This window comes from Canis lupus, chromosome 8, assembly GCF_048164855.1.
Source record: "Canis lupus baileyi chromosome 8, mCanLup2.hap1, whole genome shotgun sequence".
In the NCBI taxonomy this organism is placed as follows: domain Eukaryota; kingdom Metazoa; phylum Chordata; class Mammalia; order Carnivora; family Canidae; genus Canis; species Canis lupus.
The window spans coordinates 70659111-70677835 of record NC_132845.1 but is presented as its reverse complement, the minus strand read 5'-3'; the positions used below and the strand labels follow the sequence as shown (position 1 = coordinate 70677835).

General features: G+C 49.8%; 1 protein-coding gene across 4 annotated transcripts in view; it reads right to left on the bottom strand.

The window, feature by feature from the left end:
* Positions 1-17880, bottom strand: part of HIP1 (huntingtin interacting protein 1) — a 158037-nt gene extending 140157 nt beyond the window's left edge. For all 4 annotated transcript variants that reach the window (XR_012035925.1, XM_072837424.1, XM_072837425.1 and 1 more), the window contains exon 1: positions 17681-17880. Coding sequence is in view for 3 of the 4 variants with exons in the window: in XM_072837424.1 (XP_072693525.1) it covers positions 17681-17800 (120 nt within the window). In the remaining variant the exon portion in view is untranslated. The remainder of the gene's footprint in view (positions 1-17680) is intronic.
* Positions 17881-18725: the final 845 nt, after the last annotated feature.

Below are 18725 nucleotides of genomic sequence, written 5' to 3'. Positions count from 1 at the left end.
TGCAGCCATTTCTGTCTCTGGGTCTTTCTACTACATGTCAGTATGTTACTTCCATTCTTTCTGGTTTAAACTCATTCATATGACCTTGACTGATCATAGGAAATTGGACTTAGATGGTTAATCTAATTATTCCTAGGCTTACAAGGGGGATTCTAAAACCAATAGATAATAACAGCTAACATTGACTAAGTGCCTAGTATTTGCCTGGCACAATGCTTCATCCTTTATACATAAGATATCCCATATAACCCCTTTTAGCAACACAATGGAGTAGGTACTGCAGGGGCACGATCCCCTTATTCCAAACTCTTGGGGTCAGGTGTGTCTGGGAATTTAGAGCTTTGGGGTATGGGTAACATCCTCTGATCAATATCTTTGCAGCCTATCATATGACCTTTCATTCTAAGATGGGCACATAACAAAGACTATGAATAGGCGCAGACAAGTGCAGGTTGGGTATCACACTTTGAATGAAACTTCTAGGCTTCCAGAACTTCAGGATCTCAGAACTGCAGATGAGGAACTATGAGCCTGCACACAATTCTGTAACAAGAGAAAGTCCTTTGCAAATGAGGAAGCAGAGGTTGGGAGATCTTCAGAGCCAGTCATTACCCAGGACTGTCCCTTACTCTGTGGCTGAGAACCTACATCAGGCAGTTAGGGCTCTTTCCTACTGACTTAGGTTTTACTTCCCATTTCCTGTAACAAAAATCATTCTGAATATGTTCAACTGGCACTAAGAATAAATGGAAATAAACACACCTTCCAAACTCCCAGGCTTTGAGCTGTCCCCAGAGCAGGGTGTGAAGGAGATGACCACACCATCCCCATCATCACTATGATAGTTACTGTCTTTCTCAGGCACTAGAGGAAACTTTTTCTCTTTCCATAAAAATATCATTAGTGGGGCACCTGGGTGGCTCAGTAGTTGAGCATCTGCCTTTGGCTCAGGTCATGATCCCGAAGTCCTCAGATCAAGTCCTGTATCAGGCTCCCTGCAGGGAGCCTGCTTCTCCCTCTGCCTACCTCTCTGCCTCTCTCTGTGTGTCCCTCATTTATTTTATAAATAAAATCTTTAAAAATATATATGTCATTAGTGCTGTTGGATCAGTCTAGTCCAAGCCCCAAGTCTGCATGAGGACCCCCAAAAGGGGTGTGTGAGGTTCAGGTCTTTCCCTATGGCATAAGGACACCCTGAATTGCTGAGGCTTTCCTTCATGAAAAGTAATCTATGAGCTAAATTATCTATGAGTTGATCTAAACTGCTTAGGCCCTATGAACAGGTTTAGCCGACTTTGTGTCTCGAGTTAGTGTGTCTCACTTCCCACTGTGCACAGAGAAGCATCCCTTCATGTGCCCTATAATTACTTTCCAGTTCCACTGTTTGGAAGAAAGTTCTAGACAGCAATGATCATCACTTTCATGATCCCTGACTTCCCTTCAGTCACCTGCTCATTTGCCCTCTCACTTGGCCTGGGATGGAGAAACTGAGGCAACCCTTCCTGTAAGTGGAGTACAGTAAGGGAGGGCTGGGGATAAATCAGTGATGAGTCCACAGAATCCCTAGGAGGCGAACAAAGATAATTCATTACTCCAGGAATAGCAAAAATTTAGGCAGGAAAGGAGAAGACTTTGAGTCTGCTAAGGGCTCAGCTGCTCCTGGCATTTCCAGGGTCATGATAAAGTTGACAATGAATAGAGAGTTAAAATGCTAGGGGCACAGAGAAGGGAAAGTGTCCTGGGGATGCGGGAGGGGCACAGGTGTAAATAAAAGCTACATCTTTACCTTCCAGAATGACAGGCTCACAATAATGGCTATCATGAAACCAGTTTCAAGAATTAAAAGTGCTTGTTTCTGGGGGCACCTGGGTGGCTTAGTCAGTTAAGTATCTGACTCTTGATTTTGGCTCAAGTCATGATCTCAGGGTTGTAGGATCAAGCCCTGCATCAGGCTCTGTGCTCAGTATGGAGTCTGCTTGTCCTCTCCTTCTGCTGCTCAGCCTGCTTACACATGCTTGCTCTCTATCTAAAATAAATAAATAGGGGCGCCTGGGTGGCTCAGCAGTTGAGCACCTGCCGTCAGCCCAGGTCACGATCCTGGGGTCCCAGGATCAAGTCCCACATCAGGCTCCCTGCATGGAGCCTGCTTCTCCTTCTGCCTGTGTCTCTGCCTCTCTAGCTCTCTCTCTCTCTCTGTCTGTCTCTCATGAATAAATAATTAAATAAAATCTTTTTTAAAAAATAAAAAATAAAAATAAAATAACATATCAAAAAAAAAAAAAAAGTGGTTGCTTCTAGGAGGAAATGGTTAAGAAGGGCCAGGGAGCTGGGCCAGGACACAGTCCTGGATGGTGGTGACAAGCCTGAGTCACTATCCAACCCATTTAACTGTGTCTGTGCACACCTTTAATGGAAACAAAATCACACAACTGGTCACAGGCAGAACCATGACCCAAACCTCAGTTCTACCCTCTTGTCTGCATCTTCACTTTGGCCCTTGTCTTTCCAGACTAGACAATTCTTTTTGCATGTCCTCTGTCATCTTAGTTGTCATCTGAGCCAGCCCAGTGTCGTGGTGTCTTTCTCGAAGCCATCGAACCAGAAACACAGAAAGTAAGCAACCAAGCATGCAGTCCATCCCAGGCCCAGTGCAAAGGCAGGCCAGTGTGTTCAGGTCACGGTCCAGGCAAACACCTCCTGAGATCTCCCAGTGATTCCTCCTGTGGTTCTGTGCCCATCCTCAGAAACAGCACACCACTAAACACATGGACCTCCTCATATAGATGATCCTCAACTCAGGGATCATCGGGCAGCAGATCAACAAGGAAGCCAATACCCATTCATTTACTCATCCCACAGCTATGAACCTACTCTGTGCCAAGTAATACATACCCCCAAATTTAGATGTCATTAATTAGTAGCATGAGAATCCTAATACGAGCTGAGTGTTCACGACATGGATGGCAATGAGCTAAACACTGTCCTTGTGTTCTATCATTTAATCCTTTCAACCCAGGATCGAGTCTTGGGTCTCCAGGATCAGGCCCTGGGCTGAAGGTAGCGCTAAACCGCTGAGCCACCCAGGCTGCCCAGTTTTGTTTGTTTTTTTCTTTTTACCACAGATGCTCTTTCAATGGCTCTCTACTTAACTGGGTCAGATCAACTTATGCCCACCAGTGTCTCTGTAAAGCAGCTTGCCTGGAACCATTGGCAGGTAACCCAACCAGACCTAAAGCTCATGCTCTTAATCTCTACAGAGTCTTGAGGCACAATGAGGACACAGACACAAGGCTGAGTGTGCCTCAAATCTGGACGAGACTTGCAGAATGGACCCTAAGTAAGTTAATTTTTCTTTTCTAATCCTTACTTTCCTCTAGGAAAGTGGACTGGGTCAAAGGCCACACCTCAGACAAAGAGAGGAACCAGGGAGGTAAGGTCAATGTGTGAAGCAGGCTACTGGAAGACAAAATGGCATCATTTCAGACATCCCGTGTGGCCTGATTTGGTGACAGAAATTAATTTTCTGGAAAATTAATTTTTTTAAAGCTTTGTTTGAGAGAGAGCGGGTATACCAGCAGGGAGGGGAAGAGGGAGAGGGAGAGAGAGAATCTCCAGCAGACTCCCTGCTGAGCATGGAGCCTGACATGGGGTTCACTCCCATGACCTTGAGATCATGACCTGAGCTGAAATCAAAAGTTGGAAACTTAACAGACTGAGCCACCCAGGTGCCCCTGGAAAATTATTTTTGTTATGTGCTACAACCTAGGCCTAATGGACTAACCCTGGGAAGGCCAGGATCGGAAGATACTTACAGAGTTTTGCAGTGCTAAGCCTGTGCAGATGTACCTGGCAGTCCTAAATAGAAGGCAGAAGACGATGCCTGTGCAGAAGTGACCAATTACAAAAGAGTTCTCATGAGGTAATTTTCCTGAGTGGCTTTGGAAGGCCAGTTCTTTGAGGCGGGGGAGGGGGGCTTAAGATTCTCTGACCAATACAAAAAACTCACCCATAGAAATTAAGTGCAGCCAGGGTTATCCAGGAGGAAGGGTTTCATAGAGAGGGAAAGCCAATCAGAATTCAAAGTCTGGAGCCGAGAAATGGGACAGCAAAACTGGAACAAGGGCCAGGTGTTGTCAAAAGGCAGTCAACTCTCACAGGACTGCTGCTTCAGTAACTGCATTTTTACAGAGCTACCAACTCGCTAAACCTTTGGGGCGATCTCGGCCAACCCCCTCATTTCACAGACCATGACCAAAGACCTACAGAGAGTAGGGACCACAGCAGAACAAGGAGAACTACAGCCAGGAGAAGAGGGGCTTCCTGATTCTTTTTTTCTTTCCTTTTTTTTATAAGGTTTTATTTTCAGGTAATCTCTATACCCAGCATGGGGCTTGAACTCACAACAACATCAAGAGTCACACGCTCTACTGACTGAGCCAGCCAGGTGCCCCAGGCTTCCCAATTCTTTTTTTTAAGATTGTATTTATTTGAGAGAGAGAGCGTGTGCGCATGAGCAGGGGGGACGGGCAGCAGGAGAGGGAGAAGCAGACTTCCCGCTGTGCAAGGAGCCTGACATGGGGCTTGATGCCAGGACCCTGAAATCATGACTGAGCGGAAGGCAGATGCTCAATCAACCGAGCCACCAGGCACCCCAAATCTTAATTTAGTGCTCTGGGCGCGCGCCCCTGTCTGCCTTGCAGCTAAGCCCAAAAATACGGGCACACTCCAGAGGACCCTGGAAAGCCTATGTAAGGACCAGCACACAGCAGGCCCACCCCGAGGGAAGCTGTTCATTTATTCCCACCTGTTTTCTGACTGCAAGTCAGCTCTCTCGAGCAAAGACACCATCAGGATCCTAGAGGGAAAAAAGGGATTTCCTACCCACTTTTTTTTTTTAAGATTTTATTTATTTATTCATGAGAGACAGAGAGAGAGAGAGGCAGAGACACAGGCAGAGGGAGAAGCAGGCTCCATGCAGGGCGCCCCATATGGGACTCGACCCCAGGTCTCCAGGATCATGCCCCGGGTTGCAAGTGGCACTAAACCACTGGGCCATCCAGGCTCCCCGCCTACCCATCTTTTTTAATAGCATAGAGCTTGATCAAGAGAAAAAAAACCCAAAACATGTACGGTTAAGTAAATTCTATCTGTGATCTTCACGCTTGGAATCTCACCAAAGAACTCCATGGCCCAGCAGGAAAGAATGTTTTGAACAGGCTGCTGAATTGTTTCTCCAGGATAAGATTTCTGTGAATAAGTGCCAGGTGTGGAAATGTAATGTTTCATCTATGGCCACAGTAAGCATGGATGAAATAACAAATGTCCCTCCAGGTTTAAAAGGGTGGCCTGTCTGTGCCTCGAGGCAAGGGCTGCACTAGCTTTCTCACTGCAAAGTGTGAGTTACCTGTTATCATCCATATTAGTTTTTATCGCCGACCGTAACAAATTACCACCAATTTAGCAGCTTAAAACAACGCCCATTTATCAGCTCAGGGTTCTGCAATCTGAAGGCTAACTTGGTTTCACTGGGCTGAAATCAAGGTGTTGGCAGGGCTGCATTCCTGCCTGGAAGCTCTGGGAAAAATGTAGGCTCCTCTTTCTATCTTGAGGTCCTTAATTATACCTGCAAAGACCTTTTTACTGTGTAACAAAACATACTCGCAGGTGGACATGTTGCAGGGAAACAGAGAGAGAGACAGTGTGTGTGTGTGTATTATTTTGCCTACCCCATCCCATCATCCCCCACCATGGAACATAAATCAGGAATACTGGCTCCCAGTCCACTGGCTCTGGGTGTACCATGACTGCACGCTGAAGCCCCTCTCTGTAAAATGCCCCTCCTACTGAATTCTCCATTCCTAAAGCACACCTACCTCTTTCTACCAGGGGAGCCAAAGCCTCTGCTTCATTCCAATGCAATGGAGATCATGTACGATCACCTCAGCATTGGGCACCCGCCTTGGAATGGGAACTGGGCCTCTTCTGTTTTCTGGTATAGCAACAATCAAATACGATCAGGTCCTTTATCGGTATTGATCTTTTATTACTAGTTCACTCAATAAACATTTACTGAGGGTCTACGGGGTCTTGAGCATCATGCTTGGGGTGAGGCCTACAAAGAAGGTGAAGCTATAGGGAAGCTCACAGTCCAGCGGGGAACAGACATATAGATCAACACATCAACACGGAAACACACAGAAATTTCATCAAATAAATCTGCCCATAAGAGTGGGGTGACTTCCCAGAGGAGGGCCACTGGAGGTAGGACTTCAAGGATGGAGAGTTTAGTGAGTAGAAAAAGTGGGAGGGGCACTCAAGGCTGAGGCAGAAAAGCATGGTATGCCACCTGGAGAAACACAGTGGGGCCTGAGACAGGACAGGGATGGAGGGGTGGTGGGGGCTCCACGGGACATTACAGCCTGCAAAGGTCAGCTCTATGCTATGCCCATGAGCCTGAGTTTCACAGTTTGGAGTAATGCCTAGCAGACAGGGGGAGGGTGGATTTGAGGGGCAAGACTGGATGGCAGGAAAGCCAGTTGGGCAGTGTGATGAGTAGTTCAGGTTCAAGACCTGAATGAAGGCAGGAGCAGCTCAGGTGGGAGAAGTAGGAGCCATTTGGAGCAAACAAGGAATGAAGGAGACAGAACAACTGGACTTGGTGCCTAGCCACAGGGATGCAGAAGAGAGAGCTGTCAAAGATGAGCCGCAGAATGTCAGCTTCAAGGGCCAGGGAGCGTTTATAAACTGGGGTTCTCTAAAACTGGGAACCAAGGACAACGAGTGAGTTTGTGGCAGGAGACAAAGTTCAGGATTAGGTGTGTCAGGTTTTGGGGGGGGTTAGGGTTTTTTTTTGTTTTTTATCAGCAGTAATGGCCTTAGACTATATAGGGAGGTCCCTTCCTGGACTAAGAATCTCAAGGGAAGCAGAAGATCTCAAGTTACTTCCAAGCACAAGTCAGGGAGCTGACGTTCAGTAGGAAGTCCCTGGGAACCACCCACAGTTATGTCAGAGACCTGGTCTCTTTCAAGGACCCAGTCTCTTGCTGGCTCCAATCATGCTCACATGACCCCAGACTCAGGGTGAACTTGGGAGGGTTCACCCTTCAGCTCTGGGGCCATATATGGCCGACACTCATCAGTCCTTTACTCAAAATATTTCATTCTTCATCCTACAAACCCTTATCAAGAGTCACTCAGTACCAGACACTGTGTCAGGAGCCTGAGGCTGTAAAGACAGATGAATAAGGTACTTGACACAGAGTTTCGGAATGCCTACCTAGTGCCAAGCCTGGAGAGGTAGAGCCCTGGGCTGACCTGGTACTTCAAGGGAAGTTTCCCTGGATCTCGCTCAGAGAAGAAACCACACAGCTCCTGCCTGTCAATCTCTCACTGAAGGATTATGGAAAATAGGAGGAAAGAATATAGTATTGGTTAAGACCCATCCAAAAGAAACCAGAGAAGGCATTTGCTCGCAGCCCAATATGGGAGGGGTCACATGACAGGCAGTAAGACATAATCACACACACACACAGCAACCATCTGAGCTCAGAACTGTCATTGTGGGCTGGCCCCAGGGACTGTACACAGGACAAGGACCACACAGAATCGCTGTTAGAAGGTGAGCATTTCTGCCATGTTCTCAGGTGACATTCCCCAGGCTCCTCTGTTCTCACAATAGCTTATCAAGTGAGACTTGATCTAGATCTTTGGAATACAAGCCAATCTTGTGGTCATACATTCTGGAAGTCCACCATACAGATATCTGATATTTTATTCAAGTATGCTTCTTTTTTTTTAAGATTTTATTTATTTATTCATGAGGGACACAAAGAGAGAGGTAGAGACACAGGCAGAGGGAGAAGCAGGCTCCCTGCAGGAAGCCCGATGCGAGACTCGATCCCAGGACCCAGGGATCACGCCCTGAGCCAAAGGCAGACAGACGTTCAACTGCTGAACTACCAAGGCATCCCTCAAATGTGCTTTTGAGCCTAAAACACACTCTCTTCTTTCATTCTCTCCTTTGAGAACTTACTTTTAAAGATTTTATTTATTTGAGAGAGAGTGATCAAGGGACAGCACGGGCAGGGGGAGGGGCAGAGGGAGAAGCAGACTCCCCTGCTGAGCAGGGAGCCTGACCTGGGATTTGATCCCAGGACCCCAGAATCATGGCCTGAGCCCAAGGCAGGCACTTAACAGACTGAGCCACCCAGGTGCCCCCCTTGAGAACTTTTCATCCCCTAATTTATTTTGTATTTCACAGACCTCCTTAGCCCGAGCTGGTGTATTTCCCTGTGCTAGAGGCTGGGGACAACCCGGTAAAAGATGAATGAAGACATGAGGGGCCCATCTGGTGCTGAGGAAGGCAGACACAAGGCACAAACGGATGGAAGCTGAGAGCAACATGCTCAGTGTGGGCTAATGATAAGTCTCAACCTCACAACTACATGTTACTGCAGTACTCAGAATATGCTGCATGGATATACATGATTCATAAATCAAAGGCTTCCCAGGTCCAGGGCATATCAGAAGGGTTTTCACCAGGGAGGCTGTATTTGGGAGAGACCTCAAAAGGTGGGCAGATATGAAAGTGGCAAGTTCCTAGACTCCTCAAGACACCGTCTCTTACTCCCTGGAGGTGGTTTTGGTGTTCATTTGTTTTTTTTTTTTTTTTTAGACTTTTGTATTTTGAAATAGAATTTAAATAGAGAAAACTGCACAATACAAAAATATACAGCTTAGTAAATTATCAAAAACTGCTACCTAGGCCAATAAGCCAACTGATGGTGGACCTCAGAATCTCTCCTTGCACACCCTCCCAATTAATCACCCTGCATCCAAGGACAATATTTATCTGGACTTTTATGATAATCATCACTTGCTTGCTTGCTTGCTTTCTCTCTCTCTCTCTTTTTCAGAGAGAGAGCATGAGGGGGGTGTGGTGGGCAGAGGGATAGGGAGAAAGAATTTTAAGCAGGCTCCATGCTAGGGCTTGATCATGACCCCAAGATCATGACCTGAGCTGAAATCAAGAGTAGGATATTCAACCTACTGAGCCACTCAGGCACCTCCATCTCCTTATTTCTTTACAGATTTGCAATCCAAGTAGCACACTTGATACGTTTCACTTTGGTTGTTTTGTGAACCTGATATAAATGGAAGCATACAGGGTGCCTGGGTGGCTCAGTTGGTTAGGCATCTGACTTTGGTTCAGGTCATGATTCCAGGGTCCTGGAATGGAGCCCCATGTTGGGCTCCCTGCTCAGTGGGGACTCTGCTTCTTGCCCTCTCCCTCTGCTCCTCCCTTTCTCACTCGTGCTCACTCTTTCTCAAATAAATAAATAAAATCTTAAATAAATAACTAAATGGAAGTATACAGAAGGTGTCCTTTGGGTCTGCCTTTTTTTTCATTCACCATCAGGTGTGTAGGATTCATCTATGTTGTCGAATGTGACCACGGTTTATTTATTCTCCTTGTTGTACAAGTATCCCCACGAGAGACATCACAATCCAGTTATCCATCTACTGTTGATGGACCTGGATTGTCTCCAGTTTGGAGTTATGACAAAAGGTGATGATGAGCATCCCTCCAACATGTTTTGTGCCTTGCTGTTGGGTATAGAGCGGACAGTGGAAGTACGGGCCTATTGAGTCTATACATCTTCAATTTTTGGATAACACTGGACTGTTGTCCAATGTGGTTGCACCAGTGCACAGCCCCAGCATGAGCATTTCCACTACTTCACATCCTTGCTGATGCTTGGTACAGTCAGTTTTTCTTTTTTCTTTTCCATTTTTTAAAATTAAATCCCCCACGACCTCAAGATCATGATCTGAGCCGAATCAAGCCAAGAGTCGACGCTCAACCGAGCCACATGGGCACCACTTTTGTTTTCATTTTAATTTTTATTTCTTTTTTAAAGATTTTATTTATTTATTTTAGAGACATAAAAAGAGAAAATGCAGGCCAGGGGAGGGGCAGAGAGAGAGGGACAAGCACACTCCGCACTGAGCACAGAGCCTGACGTGGGCTCAGGACCCTGAGATCATGACCTGAGCCGAAATCAAGGGTAGGGCATTTAATTGACTGAACCATGCTGGCGCCCCTTTTCATTTTTAATTTCAGCCATGCTGATAGGCATTGAATGGTATCTCATTACAATTTTAATTTGCATTTCCTTGATTACTAATGAAGGTGCACATTTCCATAGGTTTATTTTCTTTTACAAAGTTCCTCCTGCTTATTTTCTATTAGGTGGTCTCTTTTTTCTTTTACTTTTTTTTTCTTTTACTTTTTTTTTATTACATATTCTGGATACAGGCCGTTTGATAGTTATGTGTGGTGCAAAAATATTCTGGGGGGAATTTCAGAAGTCCAAGTAAGTCAATTGGAAAAGACTTGGAAAAAAAAAATCTCCATGACTTTTCTAAGTTACCAGCCCCAGAGCAGCTTTCAGCTTTAAAGAGAGATACTCAAAGGAAAGTACAGTTTGAGGTAAGAGCCACCAGGTTTAAGCCTCTGCTCGGCCACTTCCTGAGTGCTCTTGGGCAAGTGGCTTATGCTCTCTGAGCCTCACTGAGAGGCTGAGAGAGCCTCTCATCCTTGAGAACAGACCACTATTTATCACATGGTTGTTCTGTGGCCAAAAAAGAGGTTATGTGTAAATGTGCTTTATAAACTGCAAATCTGTTAAAATCAGAAGCAATCGGCCATACTGGCTTCCTGAATAGCCTGGCCCAGCTTCCTGAGCTGTCTCATTTGCCCTAACAGAGGCAGCAGTAGTAACCTTTCAGATCTGAAAAAGAAGCCCATCCTCCCTTCCACTGTCTGAGCCAGGGGACACCTTCAATCCCTGTCCCTCTCCCCGCACGGTGTCGGACTGCAGGGCCTGTGAGCCAGGAACAGGGCTCCTCCCTGCCTGCCCAGGCAGGAAAACAGGAAGCAGCCCCCACCCTGCCAGGAGGTGGGTGGGGCTGACAAGCTCCCTTTCCTAGGTGGGCATCTCTCCAGGCCATCAACCCTCTGGATGCAGGAGCACTGGCCACTGGCCCGCCGCACCCCGTCCGGGGCTTCTCCACACTTTGTCCTGAGGTGGCAGACCAAGTGGGCCAGTGGACAGGGAGTGTTAAACAGTCCTCTTTGGTGTCTTGCAGACATGCCAGACAGAGAACCCTTTCAGTGCCCAAGTGGGGCTGGGATTCTGCTCTCCTGAGCCACGTGGGCATTCCTCATGCCGTGCGAAAATACGGTACCACCCATTCATGTGTCCCGTTCTACATACGGGTGGGAGGCATGTGGAAGTTTTTCAAGAGAGCAGTTGAGAACTCAGATGAAATGTGTGTCTTTATTCCACAGTGTGAAACCCCGCTTCGGGAATTTTATTAGCTCAAATGTTTGTGAGCTGGAAATCTTGTCCGGCCTCCCCATCTTGAAATGAGAAATCCAGTAGCAGAGCCAGATTTGCTCACTCCCCAGGGAGTGCTCTCATATTACTCTGCGCTCATCCTCACATCCCTTACACCCTGCTGCAAACTCCAGCAGCAGCACACAGGCCACTGCCATCAGCCACATCCAGGTGCCTGGGACACCAGGCCAGCTTCTCTCCCTTCTAGCTCAGAAAGGCCCACCTGATGCATAAAGAAGCAGAGAGAAGCCCTGGAAGGTCCACGTCTATGTTTTGGGAATGTTTATAAAGTGTTCTGAAATTCATGGAAATTCAAATCATTGACCACAAGCCCTGATTCTATCTCTAGAGGCTCTGCAGGCTCCTTCCTATATGGGGATCCTGGGCACACAGGCCTGGCACACAGTGTAGACACTTAGTAAGAGTTAATCACAGGAGAAATCACAGGAGACAGAGGGAGAATCTCCAAAATGTGCAAAGGGAAAGTACTCTGCAAGCAGAGGCCTGTCTACAGCACTCAGGCTCCGTCTAGATCCTCCGTTTCACATTCATACATTTGGCAAAAAGGTCCAGTACCTGCCTCCTGCAAGGGTTCACTCCACACTGAGAGCCAGACCCTGCCCCCAAGAGCTTACAGTCTGGAAGAGAAGCCACGGCTCGACATGGATGAATGGGACAGACATACAGTAGCTACGGGCCCATGCTTGCTGGAATATCTGATCTGGTTGAGAGCAGCCTGTAGGAGCTGTCTAGTGGAGGGATGCAGTGTAAGTTATGGCCTGGAAAAGAGAGGGACCAGGGACTTTAAGATGCCACGGTCATGCAGGGTATCTCGGGAGCCAGCAAAGGTTCTTGAAAAGAGGGAGTTAAAGAAGCAGTGTTGGGCTTTAGAGATGATCCCTCTGGCCCCAGGGAGGATGGGATTTCAGCAACACAGGCAAGAGGTTTGTGAGGACAGGAATGGTACAAAGCAAAGGAGCAATGGACAAGAGAAGCCTCACAGAACACAAAGTGACTGTGAGGACAGAGGAAAGGGAGGACTCGGGACAGATGCCAAGGAGATGATGGGGACTGATGGGGACCAGACGCTGGTATTCAGAGGCTGGGAAGGCCCGAAGTAGAGTCTGGGGCATGTATGGTTTATTCAAGGGCAAACATCCAATAGAAGTGGTCACATAGGCAGGGAAGTCAAAAGACAGACGTGGGCAAGTGACATCATGGACATAAAAACAGAAACTGTCAGATGAGGTGAGCATACAGGAAGTGGACAGAAGGTAAAAGAGAAGTAGGGTGAGGTTAGCACATCAGGGACCCAATTGTTAGGGAAAAGAAGGAGAAAGAGCTGAGGGGGCCAGGCAATGATACAGGGATGGCAAGCATGCACAGCCAGGCTCTGGGGCTAGTTTTCCTGAGCCTGGGTCCAGCTCAGACACCTACTTCAGAACCTAGAGCTGGTTATTAACACGTCTAAGCCTTGATTTCCTGATCTGTAAAACAGGGATCGTAATTCATAAATTCGTTCCAAGAACTGGGAGGTGTGTCTCATATGTGTCTCATACCATGTGCACATAGTAAATGCAGTGAATGTCAGCTGTTCTCACCTTTATCAATGGGAAGAAACCAGAGGAGTAAGTAGAAAACCACAAGCTCAAAGAAAGCTTGCAGCATCCTTTCTACCTTTCCAGTACCAACGAAGGGAGCAAGCAGGGGACAGGAGGGAGGACAGCACCTTTCATGCTAGAAGCCATTCCTGAGCAGCCAGGGTTGAGAAGCACTGATCTCTCTGGTCCAACCCCACAATTTCTCAGCAGGTGAATCAAAGGCTGATCTGAAGATCATGAGCGAAATGGTAGAAATGCCCCCTGACTTAAACACAGAGAAGAGGATGTGGGCTTGGTCATTGGATTTCAGAGCTCTGGCCTGTCTGCTTACTCGCTGTGTGATCTTGGGCAAGTAACTTCGCCTCTGTGAGCCTAAGCTATTAAATAGGATAATAGCCATAAATCACCCAGTATGTTTCTAAGGCTCACCAGGCCATCAATAAATATTTGTTTCTGTCTTTTCTTCTCTAGAATCGAAGTATTCCTGGTTCTTCCCAGCTCAAGGTTGGTTAGGATCCTGTACTCTGTGGTGGGCTCTACCCAAACAGGTTTGGACGAAAGCCTCCATGTTTCCAGCCCCGTCTCTCCTCTGATCTTAGTAATCACCCACAAGAGAACAAATTTCAACATGCACAAGACTACCCAGGGCTCTGGCTGATATGAAAGCTCTCATTCCGTAGGTCCTGCATTGCTAGCAGCTCCCATGATGCCAGGGCTGTAGGTCCTTTGCCCTCTGTGTAGAAGGACCCTGCAGTAGCGGGTCCACCTCCTTGCTGATTCATGAGCTCCTGCAGGCTGGTCTCTTTATCTTACTCATCTCTGTGTCCCCTCCACGCTATGTGCTCACTAAATGGATGGTAAAAAAATAAACAAACCATGGAGAAAACCATTTTCTGGCTAAGTAAATATGGTCAGGGTATTTTTGTGCCTATGTGTGTCAGCTGTCCTGGTTCATTCCAGAATTGCCCTCCTGGCCAACATGAGGACAGTGTGGTGGAAGGGGCTTGGAATCTGGAGTCCTGGATCTGATTGCTTTTCAATCATCAATGGGTGGCCCAGGGCAAGTTACCACACTCTCATCCACAAAATAAGAGTGGTAATGCCCAACCACAGTGTAGCCCCCAAAGATAGCTAAAACATGCTGTGTAAACTGTAAAGTGCTCCAGGCAAGGTATCTTTCTTACAGCAGCTTGTTTGATGGCAAGAACCACTTTTCATTCCCCTAGAGCCTGAAGGTTGTTTGTGATGGGCTGGCAGCAAGGGTCAGGTTGGAGATAGGTGCTGCAGCAGGTGGGTCTGAGGTCCCCACTCTGGCATGAACACAGCCCCTGACCAGAAGGAAGACAGAGAAATCACAGTCCTCTGATAGGCATTGGGCAGGGCTCCTGACTGGAGAGTGTAGGACAGAGTGCTGGACCAGGAGGGAACTTGGGACCATTAGGAAAAACCATCAAGTTTCCCTGGCTTGGGGATCCCTGGGTGGCTCAGTAGTTTAGCACCTGCCTTTGGCCCAGGGCATGATCCTGGAGTCCTGGGATCAAGTCCCACATCAGGCTCCCTACGTGGAGCCTGCTTCTCCCTCTGCATGTGTCTCTGCCTCTCTGTGTGTCTCTCATTAATAAATAACATAAAATCTTTATTTAAAAAAAAAAAAGTTTCCCTGGCTGCCCTGAGCTGAGTTACCCATCCATGCAAGGGCTTCCCTGCTGGAACTAGCCAGTCATTTTGTACCCCACCTACAGCCAGATCACCACTAACACAGGCCTCAGGAATCTGAGGACACAGGGGAGAGAGAGCAAGACACAATCTTGCCCCCATGAAGCTCCTAGTTTACTGAGGACAAAACAGTGACTGTACAAGGTAGCAGGTGTGGGGCGGAGGAGTGGGAGGAGTGCGGCTGAGAGGTGCGAGTGGCCAATTCTGCTCCTGCCTCCACGTGGGCTACTGCACCTCATCTGCACTCACCTCTGGACATCTCCTTTGCCATTCCCCACTTCTGGAATGCTCCCTCCTTCTCTCCACCCAGCAAGCACTATCTCATGCTGGATGGTCGTCAGGTCCCGGTAAGGGCTCCCAATCCCTCCCCACACCCTCAGACAGAACTTTCCGCATGCGGTCTCGGCTGTGATCACATTACCTAGGAACATTTCTGTCCCCCTGCTGAAGAGTTCATCACAGCCTGCATTATTACTTATATTTATGCTTCCTTAGGTCTCCCCAGATTACAGCAAGAGTCACTGAAACCATGCTCTGAAGCTTACAAAACGCCTTCATGCCTATGATTTCATTTAACCCCCACACTAAACCTGCAAGGTATGTATCATCCTTACTTTACAAGAAGGAAGCCTTAGAAAGGCTTGCCTGAGGTCACACAGCCTATCCAAGTGCCTGGCTATAAAATTCAAACCTCTTCCAGCTCCAATGCCAGCATTCCGCCGGGACTCAGAGGTAATGCAAGACAGTTGGGTAAAGGGTGGAACGGCTTCCAGCTGTATGACCTTGGGCAGGTGACTTAACCTCTCTGAACTTCAATTTCCTCATGGAAAACGGGGCTGATACCCACCTCATGGGTCCTTGTGGAGATTAAAGAAAGTAATACAATAAAGTACTTAGAACAGAGCCAAATACGATAATTAGCTACAATTATCACTACACCTTGGCTGATTCTCATGGTCTCTTAAGTCATTAAATTTTTTTTCTAGCTCATTTTTTATATCTCATAATACGCTAGATACATTTGAAGTCATCAAACAAAACGAGCTTTTGCAGATTGACTAGTGCCAAGTTTTAGGACTGTTCTCTTTTCTCCACTCTCCTACCCCCCTTACAGTTTCAATAATAGAAAAATTCTCTTTTCCTGCTCCAGCCTACCTCCTCCTCACTCCCACCCCACCGCCAAACAAGCCACTCGATCAGACGCAGCCAATCACAAGTGTTCCACACGTAAAATACCGGCAAACACTGCCTCAGAGTCTCCTTGTTGGACTGTCCCTGGATGGCAAGGGGACATGCCAGTCCTGGGTGGAAGCTTTCACAAACCTAATTTCTATTGCTATAATGGGTCAAAGTTTTATCCATATTCCTCTAGTGCTCTAGTTTTTACTTATTTGAGACTCCAGATGGACTGGGTTATCAACATCTATTTCTTTTCTTTTTCCATTAAAAGGAAAAAAGAAGAAGACTATTCACACTAGTGAGAGCAAGAAGCCTCAGAACTAGGCAGCTAGTTGCGGCAATTAACACCCACCGTGGACCAGCAGACGGAAAGCTTCTTTCTTTCCAGGGGTCCAGTCCACAAAGGCAGAGATAAGAAGTCTCAAACCCAGCTGGTCCCCAGGAGGCAGAAGTGAACTGCTGTCTTTCCTATCTCTCCCATCCCTTCCTGGGGTAGGATGACCCTGGGACGGGACACTCCCTACTTTACATCACCCAGACACACCTAGAACGGGCCAGAGGCATCTGGAAAGAGGATGAAGTTGCCAGGGTGAAAAGCTGTATTCATTGCAAGATTCCTGCACATTATACTATCAGGTCCTCCCAATCGTTTCTACCTAAAACCCCAAAGCCTTTCCTTCACATTGTACCCTGTTTCGTGGTGGGAGGGAGGGAGCAGAACACAGCAGGGAAGCCAGCCTCTGGCAGTGGAGGCCCAGCTGGATCTTCAAAGGTTCCACCCTCAGCGCAAGAGCAAAGAACAAATCTGCCCATACAACTTTGGCACTGGGATTAAAAGAAGTGCTGTGCCCTTTGAAATGGATTTTGCATACAAACGAGCTGATGAACACCAGAAACATGTCAGCTTTATTCAGTCAAATCAATACAGCAGGCATTCAAACTCTGAGGTAAAAATGGATTGTGGCTTTTTGTTGATGACACTGGGGAATTTTGGCCTCCAGCCCTGGTCAGGCTGGACAAATAGGGCAGGCTGCCTATTAGCTGTCAGGCACATCTTGGGGGATGAAACCCAAACCCCAAACCAGGGCTCTGGGCACCACTCGGGCAGCTCATCCTTACCAGCAGCGGGCTGTCGGACCAAAGGCCTGACCCTGGCCCCTGGCCCCTGGCCGGGCCCCCTCCTCCAGCCCTCATTTTTCAAGCTCGGCCACACGTCGTCGCATTTCCTACATTCCTTCCCGCCGCCCAGACCCCTTCAGCCCGGCCTTCGGAGGCCAACAGCTGGGGGTGGTGTGAGCCAAGCCAGAGGCACCAGGAAGGGGATGCTAGGGGTGGGGGGAATGTCAATGCAACCCAGAAGCGGTCGAAAGGGGAGGAAAGGAGCCCCCACTTCACATCCCAGTCCGGCGCTCCGCTCCCAGCCACCACACTTGTGTCTCCGAGCGGCCCCCCAGTGCGCTTCCCCTGCCTAGGGGCACCCCTCCCACCCCTCTTCCGTTCCTTCCGCTCACCGCCCCCGTGACCCCTGCCCTGCCCCACCGCACGGATCGTGCCGGCTCCTCGGGGCCGCCCTGCCCTTCTCCCCAGGCCAGCTGGGATGCCCCCGGGTCCCCGACCTCCCCAGGATCGCCTCGACCTGCGCACCAGATGCTCCCTCCCGAGGCCCGCTGTCCCCGTCCAGCCCTGGGCCTGGACACCTCTACTCCCTCCAAAGCCCCTCCCGGACACTGCGTCTCTCGGGATGCCCCAGCCACGCATGCCCCGGGGTCCCCCGGTCCTCACCTGAGTCCGCTCGAAGCTCTCCCGCTCTGCCGCCTCGATCCCCGCGCCCACCCCGCGCCGGCTCAGCACCTTGGGCAGGGGGTTGGGCACCTGCTTCATGGAGCTGGCCATCCGGTCCATGTCGCCGCGCGGAGCCGAGTCAGGGGCCCTCGGCCGCCCCGGGATCCCCACGGCGCCGTCCGCCCCGCCCTACCCGCTGGGATCCGGCGCTAACGGGACGGCTGCGGCCTCCCATTGGCTGGGGGCGCTGCTACTCTCCCGAGGCTCCGCCCCTCTCCGAGGCTTCCCCGCCCGCCCCCGCCCCCTCCGAAGCTCCTGAGCGCGCCCCGCCCCGCCGGGCTCTCGGGACCGCGAGCCGCGCCCTGACCGGCCCGGACGCCTGTCAGTCACCGGGCCCCACCGCCCCGGCGGGGGCGGGGCGGAGGGCGGGGCCGGGGCTGCCCTGACCTGCCCTCGCCCGCCCCTCCCCCGACGCCCGGCGCACCGCCCTCCCCGCCCCTGCCCCGCGAGCCGCGCTCGGCTCAGCGGCGGGCGCTGCCGGGTCCCGGCGTGGTGGGCGGGGGTCACGCTGCCCCCGGCGCCCGGCCTCCCGCGGGGAGTCCCGGCCGCTGGGTAGAAGCGTGTTTACGCGGCTCGGGCCGGGCCCGGGGAGCGCGGGAAGGACCGGCTCGGCGGCCGCAGCCCCGGGAAGCGCTGCCCTCCCGCCCGGCTCCCGCCAGCGGGTCAACGTCCCGCGCCAGCTCCCTCGGCCTCCTCCCGCGCCCTGCCCTGCCCCGCCCCGCCCCGCCCTGCCTTGCCCCGCCCTGCCCTGCCCTGCCCTGCCCTGCCCTGCGCTGCAGCCCTGCGCATCCCCTTTGCGACGATCGCCGACCCGGGCGGGGATGCCGGGCTGGGTCAGCGGGAGCCTCTGACACCTTCTATCCAAACCTCTCCCGGTCTGGAACCGGCCGGAGCGTAGCCTTGGCAGAAACCCGTCTGTGTTTCTGTTTATCCGCGGCTTTCGGCCACCCCTCCCCTCCTGCTCGGATGTCAGCCGAGGTACCGA